Raw genomic sequence first — 15385 nt, forward strand, 5'->3', positions numbered from 1 at the left:
AAGAGTCAAGGTGGTGATGCTGGCAATGGATATTATAAACAGTTTTATATTTCACCACCAGATAAAATTTCAAAGCTATCTATTAGTAGTTAAAGATAAAGCATATTTAAAAAATATATATAAAGAAAATTTCTAAAACTATTATTATCATTTCATCTGTGAATTTCTCTTCCAGCTTTACTGGTATATAATTGACAAAATTATTATATATTTAATGGGTACAATGCTGTGATTTGATATATGTATAAATTGTGAAAGGCATCCCAAAATCAAATTAATTAATACTTGTATGAATTCACATGGCTAGTTTTTTTCTTTTACCTATAAATGTGATTTTTCTGACTTCAGATTCCACATATACTGAGTGGCCAGATTATTATGATCTCTGAATGCATAAGAATCTGGCCACTCAGTATATATCCTATATCCTATATAATAAAAGGCTAATATCCAAATTGTCCCCTCTACCAGGAATTCAACCAGCAGGCAGGCCGGCCAACTGCCCATGCCCCCTCTCCCTGGCCAGGCTGACCAGCCACCACTCATGCACGAACTCATGCACCAGGCCTCTAATATATATACACACTAGAAGCCTGGTGCACAGAATTCGTACACAGGGGATGAGAGGTTTTCCTTAGCCCAACCTGCACCCTCTCCAATCTGGGACCCCTCGAGGATGTCTGACTGCTCATTTAAATGGGCAGTCAAACATCCCTCTCATAATCCAGGACAGCTTGCTCCCAACTGCTCATCTGCCTACCCTCCTGATTGCCCCTAACCACTTCTGCCTGCCAGGTGTATCACCCCCTAACCACTCCCCTGCCAGCCTGATTGATGCCTAACTGCTCCCCTGCCAGTCTGTTTGCCCCTAACTGGCCTCCCCTGCAGGCCTGGTTCCCCTCCCCCCCTAAATGCTCACTTCTGCAGGCCTGGGTCCCCCCAACTGTCCTTTCCTGCAGGCCCAGTTGCCCCCAACTTCCCTCCTCTGCCAGCCTGGTCACCCCAACTGCCCTCCCCTGCAGGCTTGATTTCCCCCAACTGCCTTCCCTTGACAGCCTAATTTCTCCTAATTGCCCTCCCCTGCTGGCCTGATTGCCCATAACTGCCCTCCCTTGCAGGCCTGGTTCCTCCCAACTGCCCTCCCCTGCTGGCCATCTTGGGGTGGCTATCTTGTACCCACATGGGGGAAGTCATCTTGTGTGTTAGAGTGATGGTCAATCTGCATATTACTCTTATATTAAATAGGATAGAGGCCTGGTGCATGGGTGGGGGCTGGCTGGTTTGCCCTAAAGTGTGTCCCAGATCAGTGTGGGTGTTCCCTTGGGGTGTGGGGCTGCCTGGGCAAGGGGCCTGTGGTGGTTTGGATGCTGGCTATGCCCTCCCTAGTGACCCAAGTGGAGGCCCTGGAATCTGGGGTTTATCTTCTGTAATTGAAACTTTGTAGCCTGGAGTGGAGCCATGCCTCTTGCTTGTTCTGCTGTGGCAGCCATTTTTGTTGGAAGGTATTTATCTTCTATAATTGAAACTCTGTAGCCTTAAGCAGAGGCCTGGGCCGGCCAGGGTGTGAGGAAAACTTGGCTTACTCCATTGCTGGGGCAACCCTAGCCTCCTGCTCTCTCTAGCTCCGTGACTGCAACCATTTCTGTCAGGATTTATCTTCTATAATTGAAACTTTGTAGCCTTGAATGGAGGCCTTGGCCGGCCAGGGTGTGCAGAATGCTTGGCTTCCTCCATCGCCAGGGAAACCCAAGTCTCCCTCCTGTGGCCACAGCCATCTTGGTTGTGGTTAATTTGCATACTTGCTCTTGATTGGCTGATGAGCGTGGCTTGTGGTTTAGCAGAGTGCTGGTTAATTTTCATATTACTCTTTTATTAGATAGGATACTGAGTGGCCAGATTATTATGCATTCAGAGGATCATAATAATCTGGCCATTCAGTGTATATATCTGATGCACAAAATCTTTGCATGTGTAGAGTCCCTAAACCTGGCTGACGATCAGGGCCAATCTGTGGGGCAACCACTGGGATGATTAGAGCCCTCCCCCCCTTTGGCACCTATCTTAGCTGGCCTGGGGCCTGAGAGCTGGGGGAAGCTCCTGCATTGAGTATCTGTCCTCTGGTGGTCAGTGTGTATCATAGTGACCAGTCATTCTACTGGTCATTCCACCACTTGGTCAATTTGCATATTAGGCTTTTATTATATATGGTACCTGACAACAATATTTTAGACACCCCAGTTCTATGCTTCACCACTTTATAAAGACTGTCCTCTCACAGACCACATGCATGCCAGCCTGTCATATTTATCTTTCTCTGAAACAGGATGTGACTTGGAAATTTGGGGCTGTATATATTTTAAAAGATAGTAATAGTAACTGAATCTCATTAATCCTTGACTCATTTATCCAGTAACTTGATGGTTACCATGTGCAGGGTATTATACTGAGGCATAGGTATGGTCTCTTCCTTGATAAATGCACAATTTACCAGGTATAAAAGATATACTATACTGTAGTAAGTGCAACAAAATAACTAAGTATAAGTAGCTGTGTGAATTGGAGAGGAGAGAAAATGGAATGGGGATGTTTGAGGCAAGTTTCATAAGAGGTACTATTTTAGCTGTTTCTGGAAAGATAAACTGAATAGTACTAGCTGAGGGAATGACAAATGCAATGAATGCAACTCTAAGAGAGCTTAGATTTTCTCAAGGAATAGTGAGAAGGTGAGTGTGGCTGGAATATAGTCCATATATGGGGTGATAGGAGCAGATGCAGTAGGAGGAAGTTATAAACCCTAAATGAGTTTATAATAGGTTGAGGAGTATGAACAGCATCTGGTGGTTACAGTGAGTATAATGGAGTGAATGGAGTCAAGGTATTATGAAGTTAGTTAATACCTTGAAATTCTGTCCTCCAATGTGATGGAATTAGATGGTTGGGCCTTTGTGAGGTAATTAGGTCATGACCTTGGATTCTTCATGAAAGGAATTAGTGCCCTTTCCAACATGTAAGGACACAATGAACAGAAAGCAGTTTGTAACATGGGAGAGGGTCCTTACCAGAAGTTGACCATGCTGGCACCCTGATATTGGTCTTTCAGCCTCCAGAACTATGAAAAATAAATGCCCATTGTTTATAAGCCACTCAGTCTATAGCACTTTGTTACAGAGGGCAGAATGGATTAAGACAGTGAGCCAACAAGTTCTGGGTATCATGGTATCATGGTTCAAAAATGTTTCAGATTACTCTACCAATATGAAACGCTCAACAAATACCTCTTCAGTGGAATAAAATAAATACTACTCACTGTTTTATGCTAAATATTATCTGGAAAATAAAGATTTACAAGTCATACCTGGCTTCCTAATCCAATAAAACTGATGTTCTTTGTATGCTCTCAATTGTAAACGCCTGTTATCAGACAACTTACTAGTTTCATGGGTCACCATTAAATTAAGTTTTTGTTATATACAGGGATTAAGTCATTTTTGTAATTATCCCTGAGTTGTTCAAGGGCAAGATCAGCCAATGATTCAGCTCTGGTTGCCTAATAGGATACAACTCATTTCGTAAAAGCTCTTGTTGAGCCACCAAAGCACAGTGAGTGATAATATTTTTTGGTCATTGACATGAGTATAAGAATTAGCAACATTTAAAAAAAATAGGTAACAATCTGGCCAATTGTTAATGGCACTAATATGCACAATGCCACTTTTACCCCTTTATGCCCTGAGCATATATACCTCCTAACGTGATCATCTTTGTGAGTTAGGATTTCGGTATGCTCCTGGAGAAACATATTCAGACAATAGCACCACCACAAATTCCCTCAAAATAATTTGCAATCAACCTCCATTCCCACTCTAGCCAAAGAAAAGTATTTATATATTTTCTGTCTCAGACTTGCTTTTTTTAAGAAATTTCATGAAAATGGAATCCTAATATGTGTTCTTTGGATCTGGCTTCTTTCATTTAGCATAATGTTTTTGAGGCTCTACCATGAGCTATAGTGCATTAGTAGTTTGTTATTTTTTAATTGAAGAATGTAATTCTATTATATGGACTTACTGTTTTTTAAAAATCCATTCATCAGTTGATGAACATTTGTGTTGCTTCCACTTTTGGGCTCTTATGAATAATGCTGTTATGAATGTTCACTTACAAGTCTTTGTGTGGACATTAGTAGTTGTTTTACTAAATGTTGTTGTAAGTTAATGTTTTAATTTTTAAGAAAATTAACTGTTTCCCAAAGTGTGTAAACAATTGAAATGCCAAATGGCATATATAAAAGTTCCAATTTATCTAAAATGATATAAACATTTATTGATTTATTTTTAGCCATTATGGTGGGTATAAAGTGGTATCTTACAGTATGGTATTGACTTGAATTTTCCCAATGGACTTGCACCATTTTAAGCACATTTTCATGTATCTTATTTGGTAAAATATTCTTTTAAGTCTTTTACCTATTTGTTATTAGATTGTTTTATTATTACTGAGTTTGTTCTGTATTAGTCCTTTGTTTGTTCTGATTATGAGTCCTTTAGAACAGTGTTTCCCAACCTTCTCTCATGATGAGAATCACCTGGTGGAGATGTTAAAACACAGATTCCTGAATACCAACTAAGAAGTGCTAAACTAGAATTTTTGAGAACATATAGGTAAAATTGCATACCTAACTTAGTGCTCTGTATATAACATCTGTCTTAGAGCACTAGTTAAGTATACAATTTTACCTATATGTTCCCAAAAATTCTAGTTTAGCACTTCTTAGTTGGGATTCAGGAATCTGTGTTTTAACAACTCCACCAGGTGATTCTCATCATGAGAGAAGGTTGGGAAACACTGCTTTAGAAAATACATGATTTGCAAATACTTTCTACTTGTCTATGCATTGACTTTTCATTTTTAATGGTGTCTTTTGAAGTAAAAAGTGTTTAATTTTGATGAGATCCAATTTGTAACTTTTTTGCATGTAGATACCTAATTTTTCTAGCACCAATTGTTAAAAAAAAACAAAACACTATCATTTCTTCAACTGAATTGGCCTTTTTATAAAAAATAAATTGACCATAAACTGTAAAAAAAAGAAAGATTTTTTACCCTTTGCAGACATCCTAGAAGGACCTGGAGAGTATTATGATAAGCAAAATAAGCCAGTCAGAGAAACACATGTTTCACATGTGGAAAATATGTGGAAAATAAAGAACAAAATAAACTGATGAACAAAATAGATCCAGAGACACAGATGCATGGAACAGACTATCAAATCTCATAGGGAAGGTGGGGTGGGTGAGTGGGTCGATGGATAGGTGGGTGGGAAGAGATCATCCAAAGAACTTGTATGCATATATGCATAACCCTTGGACACAGACAACAGTGTGGTGATGGCCTGGGGAAGAGGGGGGGCAGTCTCGAAGGGGTCAATGAGACAAATAGGGGACACATGTAATACTTGCAACAATAAAGTTTTAAAAAACACAGAAGACTTTTTCAAACCATGGAAAAACAGTAATATGGTGGAAATCTATATATTTTTAAAAGACAAGGAATATAAATAATAAAAATGTATAGACCATATTTGGACATCAATTAAAAGAACCAATTTTTAAAAATATATTTTATTGATTTTTTTATAGAGAGAAAGAGAGAGGGATAGTTAGAAACATCGATGATGAGATGTTTCATCTTGCACATCCCCTACTGGGGATGTGCCCACAACTAAGGTACATGCCCTTGATTGGAATCGAACCTGGGACCTTTCAGTCCGCAGGCCAATGCTCTATCCACTGAGCCAAAGCGGTTTCAGAGAAGCAATTTTTTTAAAAAGTAGTATTCTCTCATGTAAGTGTGAAAAAATAACTAGATATTTTACATCAATAACAAAGATGTTTTTAGAAATAATAATTGTATTAAGTTTGTTTTAGAAAATATTTCTTATCTTTTAGGAGGAGGAAGCTGGGTGAAAAGAGTGTAGGGCTTAAAAAGTACAAATTGGTAGTTATACTCATGATGATATAAAGTACAGTATGGAAAATGTAGTCAATAATATTGTAATAACTATGTATGGTGCCAGATATGTACTTGAAATATTGGGGGGATCACTTTGTAAAGTATACAATTGTCTAACCACTATGCTGTATATATAAAACTAAAATAAAAATAATATGAAATACAAAAAGTAATTGAAAATGAAATTTTAAAAATGAAAAGCATGCTTGAAATACTTAGGTGTTATGTCTTAGACTTGCTTTACAATTATTCTAGTTGCAGAAATGGAGGGGTGAGAGAATAGTGGGGGGGAATAGTTGGAAATACATTAGCCATATATTGTGGATTTTCAGGTATACTGGGTTCTTTATACTATTCTCTCTATTGATATATAAGTTTGGGGGTTTCTGCAATACATCTACACTAATAAAAGAGAAACATGCACATTAACAATCACTCTGTCACACCCACAGCTAATCAGGAGCAAGTATGCAAATTAGCCCAACCATGGTGGTGGCAGCCATGGAGGTGGAGCCAGCAGGAGGCTTGGGTTGCCCCCAGCAATGGAGGAAGCCAAGCTTCCTGCCTGTCCTGGCTGGTCCTTGCCTCTGTTCAAGACTACAAAGTTTTAATTATAGAAGATATATAAATCCCAGATACCTGCTTCCAGCCAGCCCTGGCCTCCACTCAAGGAGGCACTGGAAAAAAAAAAAAAAAAAAAAAGAAGAAAGAAAGCAAAAAAGGAGGGGCTGGGAGCCTGGATCACCAGTGGGCTTGGCCAGCCTGCAAACAGCCATCAGCCCCTCACCTAGGCTGGACAGGCACCCCAATGGGGACCCCCACCTTGAAGGTGGTGTGGCCAGCCTGAAAACAGCCCTCAGTTGCTCACCCTGTTAGTGGGTGTCAGTTGGAGGTGATAAGGACAGTGGGTCAGATCAGTTTGGAGTGAGCAGGCTAGCAGGGGGGCATTTGGGGGTAAGCAGGCCAGTGGGGAGGAAAAGTGGGGGCAAGCAGGCCAGCAGGGGGGGAAGTTGGAGGTGAGCAGGCCTGCAGGGGAGGCAGTTGGGAGCAAGCACACTGGCACAGGGGTCAGTTGGGGGTGATCAGGCTGGTAGGGGGGCATTTGGGAGCAAACAGGCCAGAGGTGGGGGATAGCTGGGGCCGAGGAGGCCAGCAGGCAAAGTGGTTAGGGGCAATCAGGCAGGCAGGCAGGTGATCGGTTAGGAGCTAGCAGTCCTGGATTTCGAGAGGGATGTCGACTGCCGGTTTAGGCTTGATCCCTGTAAACCAGCAGTAGGACATCCTTCGAGGGTCCCAGATTGGAGAGGGTGCAGGCTGGGCTGAGGGACACCCCTCCATGCATGAATGTCATGCACTGGACCTCTAGTTTTATTATAAATATTATGTCATTAAACTTCAAATCTTAAGTAAAATGGACCACATTTTAGAAAATAAATAACTAAAATGATGTGTAAGAAAACTTCAATGCAAAAATACAAATGGAAATTGGATTCAAAACTCAAGCCACTCTGAAATATCCAGAACAAGATCATTCTGATTGTCACTTTTACCAAATGATAATGGAAAATTAACTGCTATCTTTTGAAAACTTTTCCAAAGCATCCAAAAAATGAGAAATTATTTAACTCATTTTCCCTAGCCAGCTCTCCTTGATTCAAAAAACAAATAAGAACCTTGCCCCCACCCAAAAAAAGGACACTTGAACCAAGCTCATTCATATATCAGTAACTATCTTACATAAAATAGCATAGTCAACACAACAGTTAATTAAATAAGCAAACAGTCTGTGCCCAAGGAATGAAAACATGACTAACATTAGAAAATACTTTAAATTGTAACTCCCTACATTATCAAATTAAAGGGGAAAGATTTGATTGTGTCAATGGATATAGAAAAAGTATTTGAAAGAAATTCAACATGAGTTCATGGTAGAAACTTCTGGCAAAATAAGAATAGGAGGAAACCTCCTTTTCCTAAATTCTATAGCAAACATAGTTAGACTTGAAATGTTAGGAGCATTCTCATTAAAGTCAGAAACAAGACAGATATACTCTCCCCACTACTGTTCAAAGCTGCACTGGAACACAAAGCCAGAGATAAGGATATAAAAAATAAATAAGAAATATGAATATTGAAAAGAAAGAGATAAAATTTGGCAACAATATGGTCATCTGTCTAGATAATTAAAAACAATAAGTCTGTGTAATGTGCAAATAAATAAGAGAGTTAAAAAAGATACTCTATGGGAGATCAATATAACAAAATCCAGAGCTTTGACAAATGAAAACAATAACTAATTAGAATATGTAATAGGCAATACCCCATTCACCACAGCAACAAACCCAAAAGTTACCTAAGAGAAGTGATAAATCACAAAAATGTATGAGCTCTTCATATAGGCAAATATAAAAGTTTACTGATAGGTTCAGAATTTTTTAAATGTCCCAAATAAATAGAGAAGTATACCATATTCACTAATGTGAAGCAAAATATCATAAGTTAAACATGTCAATTCTCCTTAAAATATTTACCTGTAGTTGCCAAAATGACAATGAAGTTTGTATTGCTGATTTCCACTCCCAAAATCAAGCCTGGAAAATTGTAAAAGGGCGAGTGAAAACAAATAAATGATTATATATCAGTTTCCTAGGGCTGCTGTGTCAAACTACTAGAAACTGGTTGGCTTAAATAACAGAATTTTGGAAGCCAGGTGCCCCAAATCAGTTTCACTGGGCTGAAATCACAGTGCCCAAAAGGGCCATACTTCAACTGGGGACTCTAAGGTAGAATCTATTCCTTGCCTTTCCCAGTTTCTGGTAGCTGCAGACATTTCTTAGCTTGTGGTGACATGACTGCAGCCTTCAAGGTCAGCATCTTCCTTCAAGTATCTCTCTGCTTCACATTCACAATGTCTCCTCTGTTGATTCTTCTTCTGCCTCCTTAAAAGGGCACATGTGATTTGCATTTAAGGCTAACCTAGATACTCCCGGATAATCATCCCCCCATCAAAAGATTCTTAAATTAATCACATCTACAAAGCCCTTTTTTCCCAAAGAAAGAAGAATTTGACAGGCTCTGGGGTTCTGGAATATGAGAGCTTTAGTGTCCGGATGAATTTTTTAGCCTACCAAAAATATCAACAACAAAATCTAAAAAACAAAATAAAACACACACACACACACACACACACACACACACACACACACACACAAATAATAATAATAATAATAATAATAATAATAATAATAATAAATAAAAATAAAAAACGAGAAACCCTGTGTTGAACTGGTACTGTGTTTCCCACGGAGGAGTGAAAGGCAGCAGTGAAGTTTGGGAGTGTTGATTATCTGTAAAGGATGACAGATTACAGGATATATAGGAGTAAACTTTTTAAACTTATGCCCCTGCTTCACTGCACAAACCGGAGGCATCACCTCAGACTACAGATGCAAGTCACCCTGGCATAGTATCAGATATCCAGAAAGATTGGCTGAATTAATGCAGTGACTCCAGAGTCCATGCTAATAACCACCTGAAACGACTATAGTGATTAAGATTGTGCTTTTAAAAAATATTTTAATAGAATAAAAGGAATTGACTAAAAATAGAATAGCAAGCATCAGGATGAACTACAGGTACACACATGCTTGGTAGAGATGTAAAATATAATTTTCAATATCAGGGAGGCTTAAGAAAAATGAAAATTACTGCATTGAACAATACAATATTAGATAATCTAAAAAAAAAATAGGGACACCATGCTGCTTAACATCTTCAGTGTAGAAAATAAACTTTTAGAACAAAATGTTTCCAACTGTATGTCTGGTGGGTGAAGAGACCGCATAGAAAGTTATGCTTCTTTTCTGAATCTCCACCACCTTTCATGGGTGCTGCTGCCCTCCAATCTAGCATTTAACCTGGGAACCAAAACCATTTTCTGAAAGACTTGCAGTTGAGCAAATGCTTCCAGCTGGCAGAGAGGGCGGAATCTCCCAGAGAGTATTTAATTAGGGAGTCAAGAGCTACTACGGAACAGAACGAGCCTCGGACTGTTCTGAGCCTGCTATCAGCCTGAGGAGACCCTATGCGTGATCCTTGGATGTACTGTTTCCCGACTGACTTTTGGAGTTCCAGGGAGATAAGGCTTCAACCAGAATCTGGTCAGCGAGGTGAGGAGTCCCAGACTCTGCCAGTCATCAAGGTAAGGATCCTGAAGAAACCTCCCACCACAGACAGAGGAGTTTCCCACAGACACCTTCCTCTGCTATCATCCCTGTGAGGCTCCAGGCATGGTTGACAGAAAAATCACCCCCGGTTACATGTCAAGGTCTCAGAGATATGGCCTTGATCTTCAGGCCAACAGAGTAGGGGGGTGGGGCCTGTCAGGAGTAAATACGAATACCTTGAGGAAGACTGAGATACTCTCCCAATTCAGAACCCATAGAAATTGGCCCCGGTTCTTGCTGTCAGCCTTAGAGACCCTGGGCAATGCTGGGAAGATAAGGGTACCTCCCTCCCTTTTCTGGATTAGGGATGTTCCTGAGACGAATCCCTGGTCTGAAGGGGCTGGTCTCAGGTCACCAGGAAGAAAAGTTCTAAGCCCTGCCAAGAATCAAAGTGAGAAATTTGAGAAAGGGCTGCGGGGAGCTCTCACTGCAGATAGATCAACCCTGGGAAGCCCCAGGAAAGGTTCCTGGATGTGATATTTCTTTACTTCTGCCTTAGGAATCTGAAGAAAGTGAAGCTTAGTGGAAGAGTTGTGACATCAGATCAACAGAACAAAGATTCCTAGGTGCTTCCACGCATCAAGGTAAGGAGTCTGAGAAAAGACTAAAAAAAAAATTTTTGTATCAATAGATAGAGCGGGCCCCACCTAACCAACCACCGACATCAGACATCCAACATTGGCTCACTCCTGTGATCAACATTGGGCAAAGCTGTAATGCAGAGGTGTTATGGCACCTCTCACTGACACCAGAAAGGTGTTACCGCATAGCCCCCTGAGCCAGTGGAGAGGTCTGTTCCCAACTTCGATCCCTAACTTCTCATATGAATGAATTTATACAAGATACCTTGACTGTGTTGTGAAAAGCCAATTAATTAAAGCACACACCTTTGTTGAAAAAAGCAAAGCAATCAAACCTATACATCTGGTTTATGAAGCACAGATCGGCTCTCAGCTAATCTGAAGAGCAGGTTGGGTTGGGGTCCGAGGCATTCTACACCATCCTGTCTATATATCTCAAAATTCCTCTGCTGAATATTTTGGTACAGATTAATTCTCAAGGTCTCTTTTTACTTTGTTGTGGCCTTCCCAGAATTTGAGAACTGTCTGGCAACTTTATCTTGCCAAGCCTTGAGACTGCTGGCTTCTCTGTTTAGGGAGTGTAACTGTGACTTTTTATCCTTTCCCCTTCCCTTTCTGCATTCTCACATTAGGGAGGTTTCTGTGTGTGTGTGTGTGTGTGTGTGTGTGTGTGTGTGTGTGTGGGTATTTTACCATTTGTTCTCATGTCCTTGGCTGGGGAAGATAATGGCTTGTTAGTTACAAACTGGCTGCATATTACTCACACTGTTTGGCCTTGTTTTAACTTTCCTGTCTCAGTTTCTCTATTCATCCTCCCTGGTAATCCCCATAAGAGAGGCACCTCCCCCAAACCTCCATACTTCCTTGCATTGTTTCCAGGGAGATTGGTGCCATGGCCTGATGGAGGGATTCTTTTTATTTTATTTTATTTTATTTTATTTTATTTTATTTTATTTTATTTATTTTATTTTATTTTATTTTATTTTATTTTATTATTTTATTGATTTTTTACAGAGAGGAAGGGAGAGAGATAGTTAGAAACATCCATGAAAGAGAAACATTGATCAGCTGCCTCCTGCACACTCCCCACTGGGGATGTGTCCGCAACCAAGGTACATGCCCTTGACCAGAATTGAACTCGAGACCTTTCAGTACGCAGGCCGATGCTCTATCCACTGAGCCAAACCAGTTTCAGCTGTTGGAGGGATTCTTAGGTCAGTAGAATGTAGGTGCCCTAAGCCCTGTCTGGAGTAGTATGACTACATAAAAGAGGGTTGAGGGTATCTCCCCAAGTCAGAGAGAGTGCATTCCACAGAAACCTGCCCTGTTCTTGCTGCTAACTCTGGGAGGCCCCAGGCAAGAGTTGTTGGATGTGGTGTCTTTTCACTTTTGTCTCAGGGAAGTCTGAGACAAGATGACAGGTAAAAGGGTAAGAGTGGCCTGATGTCCTTCCAGATGTAAAGCTGGATACTCTGAAGGAGACTGAGGGCAACCCCTCCCCCAGAACAGTTGGAACCACCCCTGATGTCATACCTGGAAGACACTAAGCAGAGATGGCCATGTGTGATAGGCTGTCACTTCTTCCATAAGGGATGGGGGAAGTGATTCCTCTTAAAGAGTAGAATCTTTAGGATGCATGTTAAGTCTGCTGTGGTGGGGGATGGAGCAAGAACTTTCAGGAGTAAAGATTAATAACACAATGGACTCTCCTACTCTAGACAAAGGAGGCCCCACTGAAACCCACGTAGTGCCTTCTATCAGCCTCAGGAGGCCCTAGGCAAGTGTGGCCAGATTTAGTCCCCTTTCACTTCCTCCTTAGGAAATCAAAGGAGCTAAGCAGTGGTATAGCCCAGACCAGGGGTCACCAAATGATAGTCCACAGACCACTGGTGGTCCATGAGGTCCAAAAGGCTGGTGACCACTGGTCCAGACTATGGCATGGGAAAGACTGGGACTCTGAGTGTGCACTGAGGGAAACATCTACTCCAGAAAAATGGGGACTTCACAGGTGGCCCCACTCCTCCTGACAACTCCTGGGGGGAGAGAACTGTGCCTATAATCTGTATCCTGAGATATGCCTCAATTATCAGAGGAATTGGGAGGTGAGGGCCTTGGTCTGAAGCATGAGTCCTCAGGTCAGCATATAGGAAGAGATCCATGCAGTACCAAAATCAAGGTGAGATGCATACCCTGAATGCCAACCAAGTTCCCGCCTATCCTAGAACAGAAGAAGCCCCATGGTGCATCACCCAACCCAGTGTACTCTCAGCCCTGAAATCCTCTGGCTCTGTTGGCTGGCTACTCCCTGAGGAGCCATCTCACTTCTTCTTCTAGATCTTAGGAGACAGGCCACAAGGAAAATGGGAGCCCTGTGACAAGAGCACCACTAAAGAGGATGCCTGTGAATTGTCTTTCTCAGAGCCACCATGGATGAGTTTCTCAGCTAAGTGTACTGACATGCTCCCTCTCTCCTCTAGGTCTGTAGGTCCCAATTGGCCAGCTGCCCCAACACAAGTCATGTCTCATGATCAGAAGAGTAAAAGCTGCAACCTTAAGGAAGACCTTCAGGCCCCAAGAGAAGCACAGGGCCTGGTAGGTTTACAGGCTCCCATAGTTGAAGAAGAAGAAACCACCAGCACCAACACCCCCTCCTCCCCTCTCTCTTCTTTGACCCCTGGCACTCCAGAGGAGTTGTCTGCCACTGGGATACTTAGTCTTTTTCAGAGTTTACAGAGTTCTTGCTCCTCCTCCACTGCCGACACAGTCACTCTATCAAGCAAATCAAATGAGGGCTCCAGCAGCCAAGAAGAGGATCCAAGCACCTCGCAGACTCCACTAAATCCTGAGTCCTTGTTCACTGAAGTGCTACAAAATAAGGTATATGACTTGGTTCAGTACCTGAGTATCAAGTATACAACAAAGGAGCCCATCACAATGGCAGAAATGCTAGAGAGTGTCATCAGAGAACACAAGGATCACTTTCCTGTGATCTTCACGAAAGCCTGTAAGTGCCTGGAGATTATCTTTGGCATTGAAGTGAAGGAAGTGGACCCCATCAGCCATTCTTATGTGCTTGTGAAATTACTAGACCTCACCTATGATGGGATGCTGAGTGATGACCAGGGCATGCCCAAGACTGGCCTTCTGATACTTATCTTGGGCATAATCTTCATGGAGGGCAACCGAACCTCTGAGGAAAGAATCTTGGAAATGATGAATATGATTGGGGTAACTGTTGGGAAGAATAATTTTATCTTTGGGGAGCCTAGGAAGCTCATCACTGAAGATCTAGTGCAGGAAAAGTACCTGAAGTGCCAGCAGGTGCCCAATAGTGATCCTCCACGTTATGAGTTCCTGTGGGGTCCCAGGGCCCATGCTGAAACCACCAAGATGAAAGTCCTGAAATGCTTGGCCAAGATCATTGGGACTGACCCCACTTCCCTCACAAACTGTTATGAGGAAGCTTTGAGAGATGAGAGAGAGGAAGCCCAGGCTGAAGTTGCCTCGGATAATACTATTACCACAGCCGATGAAAGTTCAAGTGACAGTGATGAAAGTTCAAGTGACAGTGATGAAAGTTCAAGTGACAGTGATGAAAGTTCACGTGATGATGATGAAAGTGCAAGTGTCGATGATGAAAGTGCAAGTGTCGATGATGAAAGTGCAAGTGTCGATGATGAAAGTGCAAGTGTCGATGATGAAAGTGCAAGTGTCAATGATGAAAGTTCAAGTGTCAATGATGAAAGTTCAAATATCGTTTCCAGAGCTTCTCCTGACCTGAGTGAAATCTGAAGCATATCATTTCTCGCGCTCCATCTGAAGACTGTGGCCAAAGTAATAAGTAGTGGAGAACTAGGGTGGATATGGAGGAAATACCTTAGTGTTCCTTTTCAATATAGGTGATTTGGAGATTATCTTTTTTGTTTAAAATGTTGTTCCTTGTAATAAAAAGTTTAACTAGCTTTAGAATCTGAGCTTATTAATAACAGTGGTCAAACATTTATAGTTGTTTATCAGGTTTAAGTATAAGAGGTCACAATTTAGCAAAAGAAATTAGGAAATCACCCATCTTTTTGTGAGTCCTTGTTCGCTGAAGTGCTACAGTAACAGTAAGCACAAGAACAAGATAACTTGGCATTACATTATGAATCCTAATATATAAAATTCCAGGGGCCATCACAACCGAAATGACCAGATGAACAATCTAACAGCAGGCTGTGTGGGGCGACCAGGCCAGCAGGGGGCAGCTGGAGGTGATCAGACTAGCAGGGGGCGCAGTGATGGGTGACCAGGCTGGCGGGGGGGGGGGGGGGGGCAGTAAAGGGCAAACAGGCCAGCGGGGGAGAATTGGAGGTGACCAGGCCAGCGGGGGGGGGGCAGTTAGGGGAGATCAAGCTGGTAGGTGAGCAGTTAGGAACCAAAGGTCCTGGACTGTGAGAGGGTGCAGGCTGGGCTGAGGGAATACCCCCCACCCCTGCGCACAAATTTTGTGCACCAGGCCTCTAGTTTCCCTATAAATGTGAAAGATCCCAACAGTAAAATATATGGTTTTAAGCAACAGAGGAA

General features: G+C 41.8%; 1 protein-coding gene across 1 annotated transcript; it reads left to right on the top strand.

The window, feature by feature from the left end:
- Positions 1-13336: 13336 nt before the first annotated feature.
- LOC311615567 (putative MAGE domain-containing protein MAGEA13P) lies at positions 13337-14611 on the top strand (the record flags this gene model as incomplete). The annotated part of the gene is made up of 1 exon (XM_084870909.1): positions 13337-14611. One exon carries the CDS (start codon positions 13337-13339, stop codon positions 14609-14611), a length of 1275 nt encoding a protein of 424 aa, XP_084727035.1.
- Between the last annotated feature and the right edge of the window lie 774 nt (positions 14612-15385).

The sequence above is a fragment of the Pipistrellus hanaki genome (genome assembly GCF_964339955.1).
Source record: "Pipistrellus hanaki genome assembly, chromosome: X".
In the NCBI taxonomy this organism is placed as follows: Eukaryota; Metazoa; Chordata; class Mammalia; order Chiroptera; family Vespertilionidae; genus Pipistrellus; species Pipistrellus hanaki.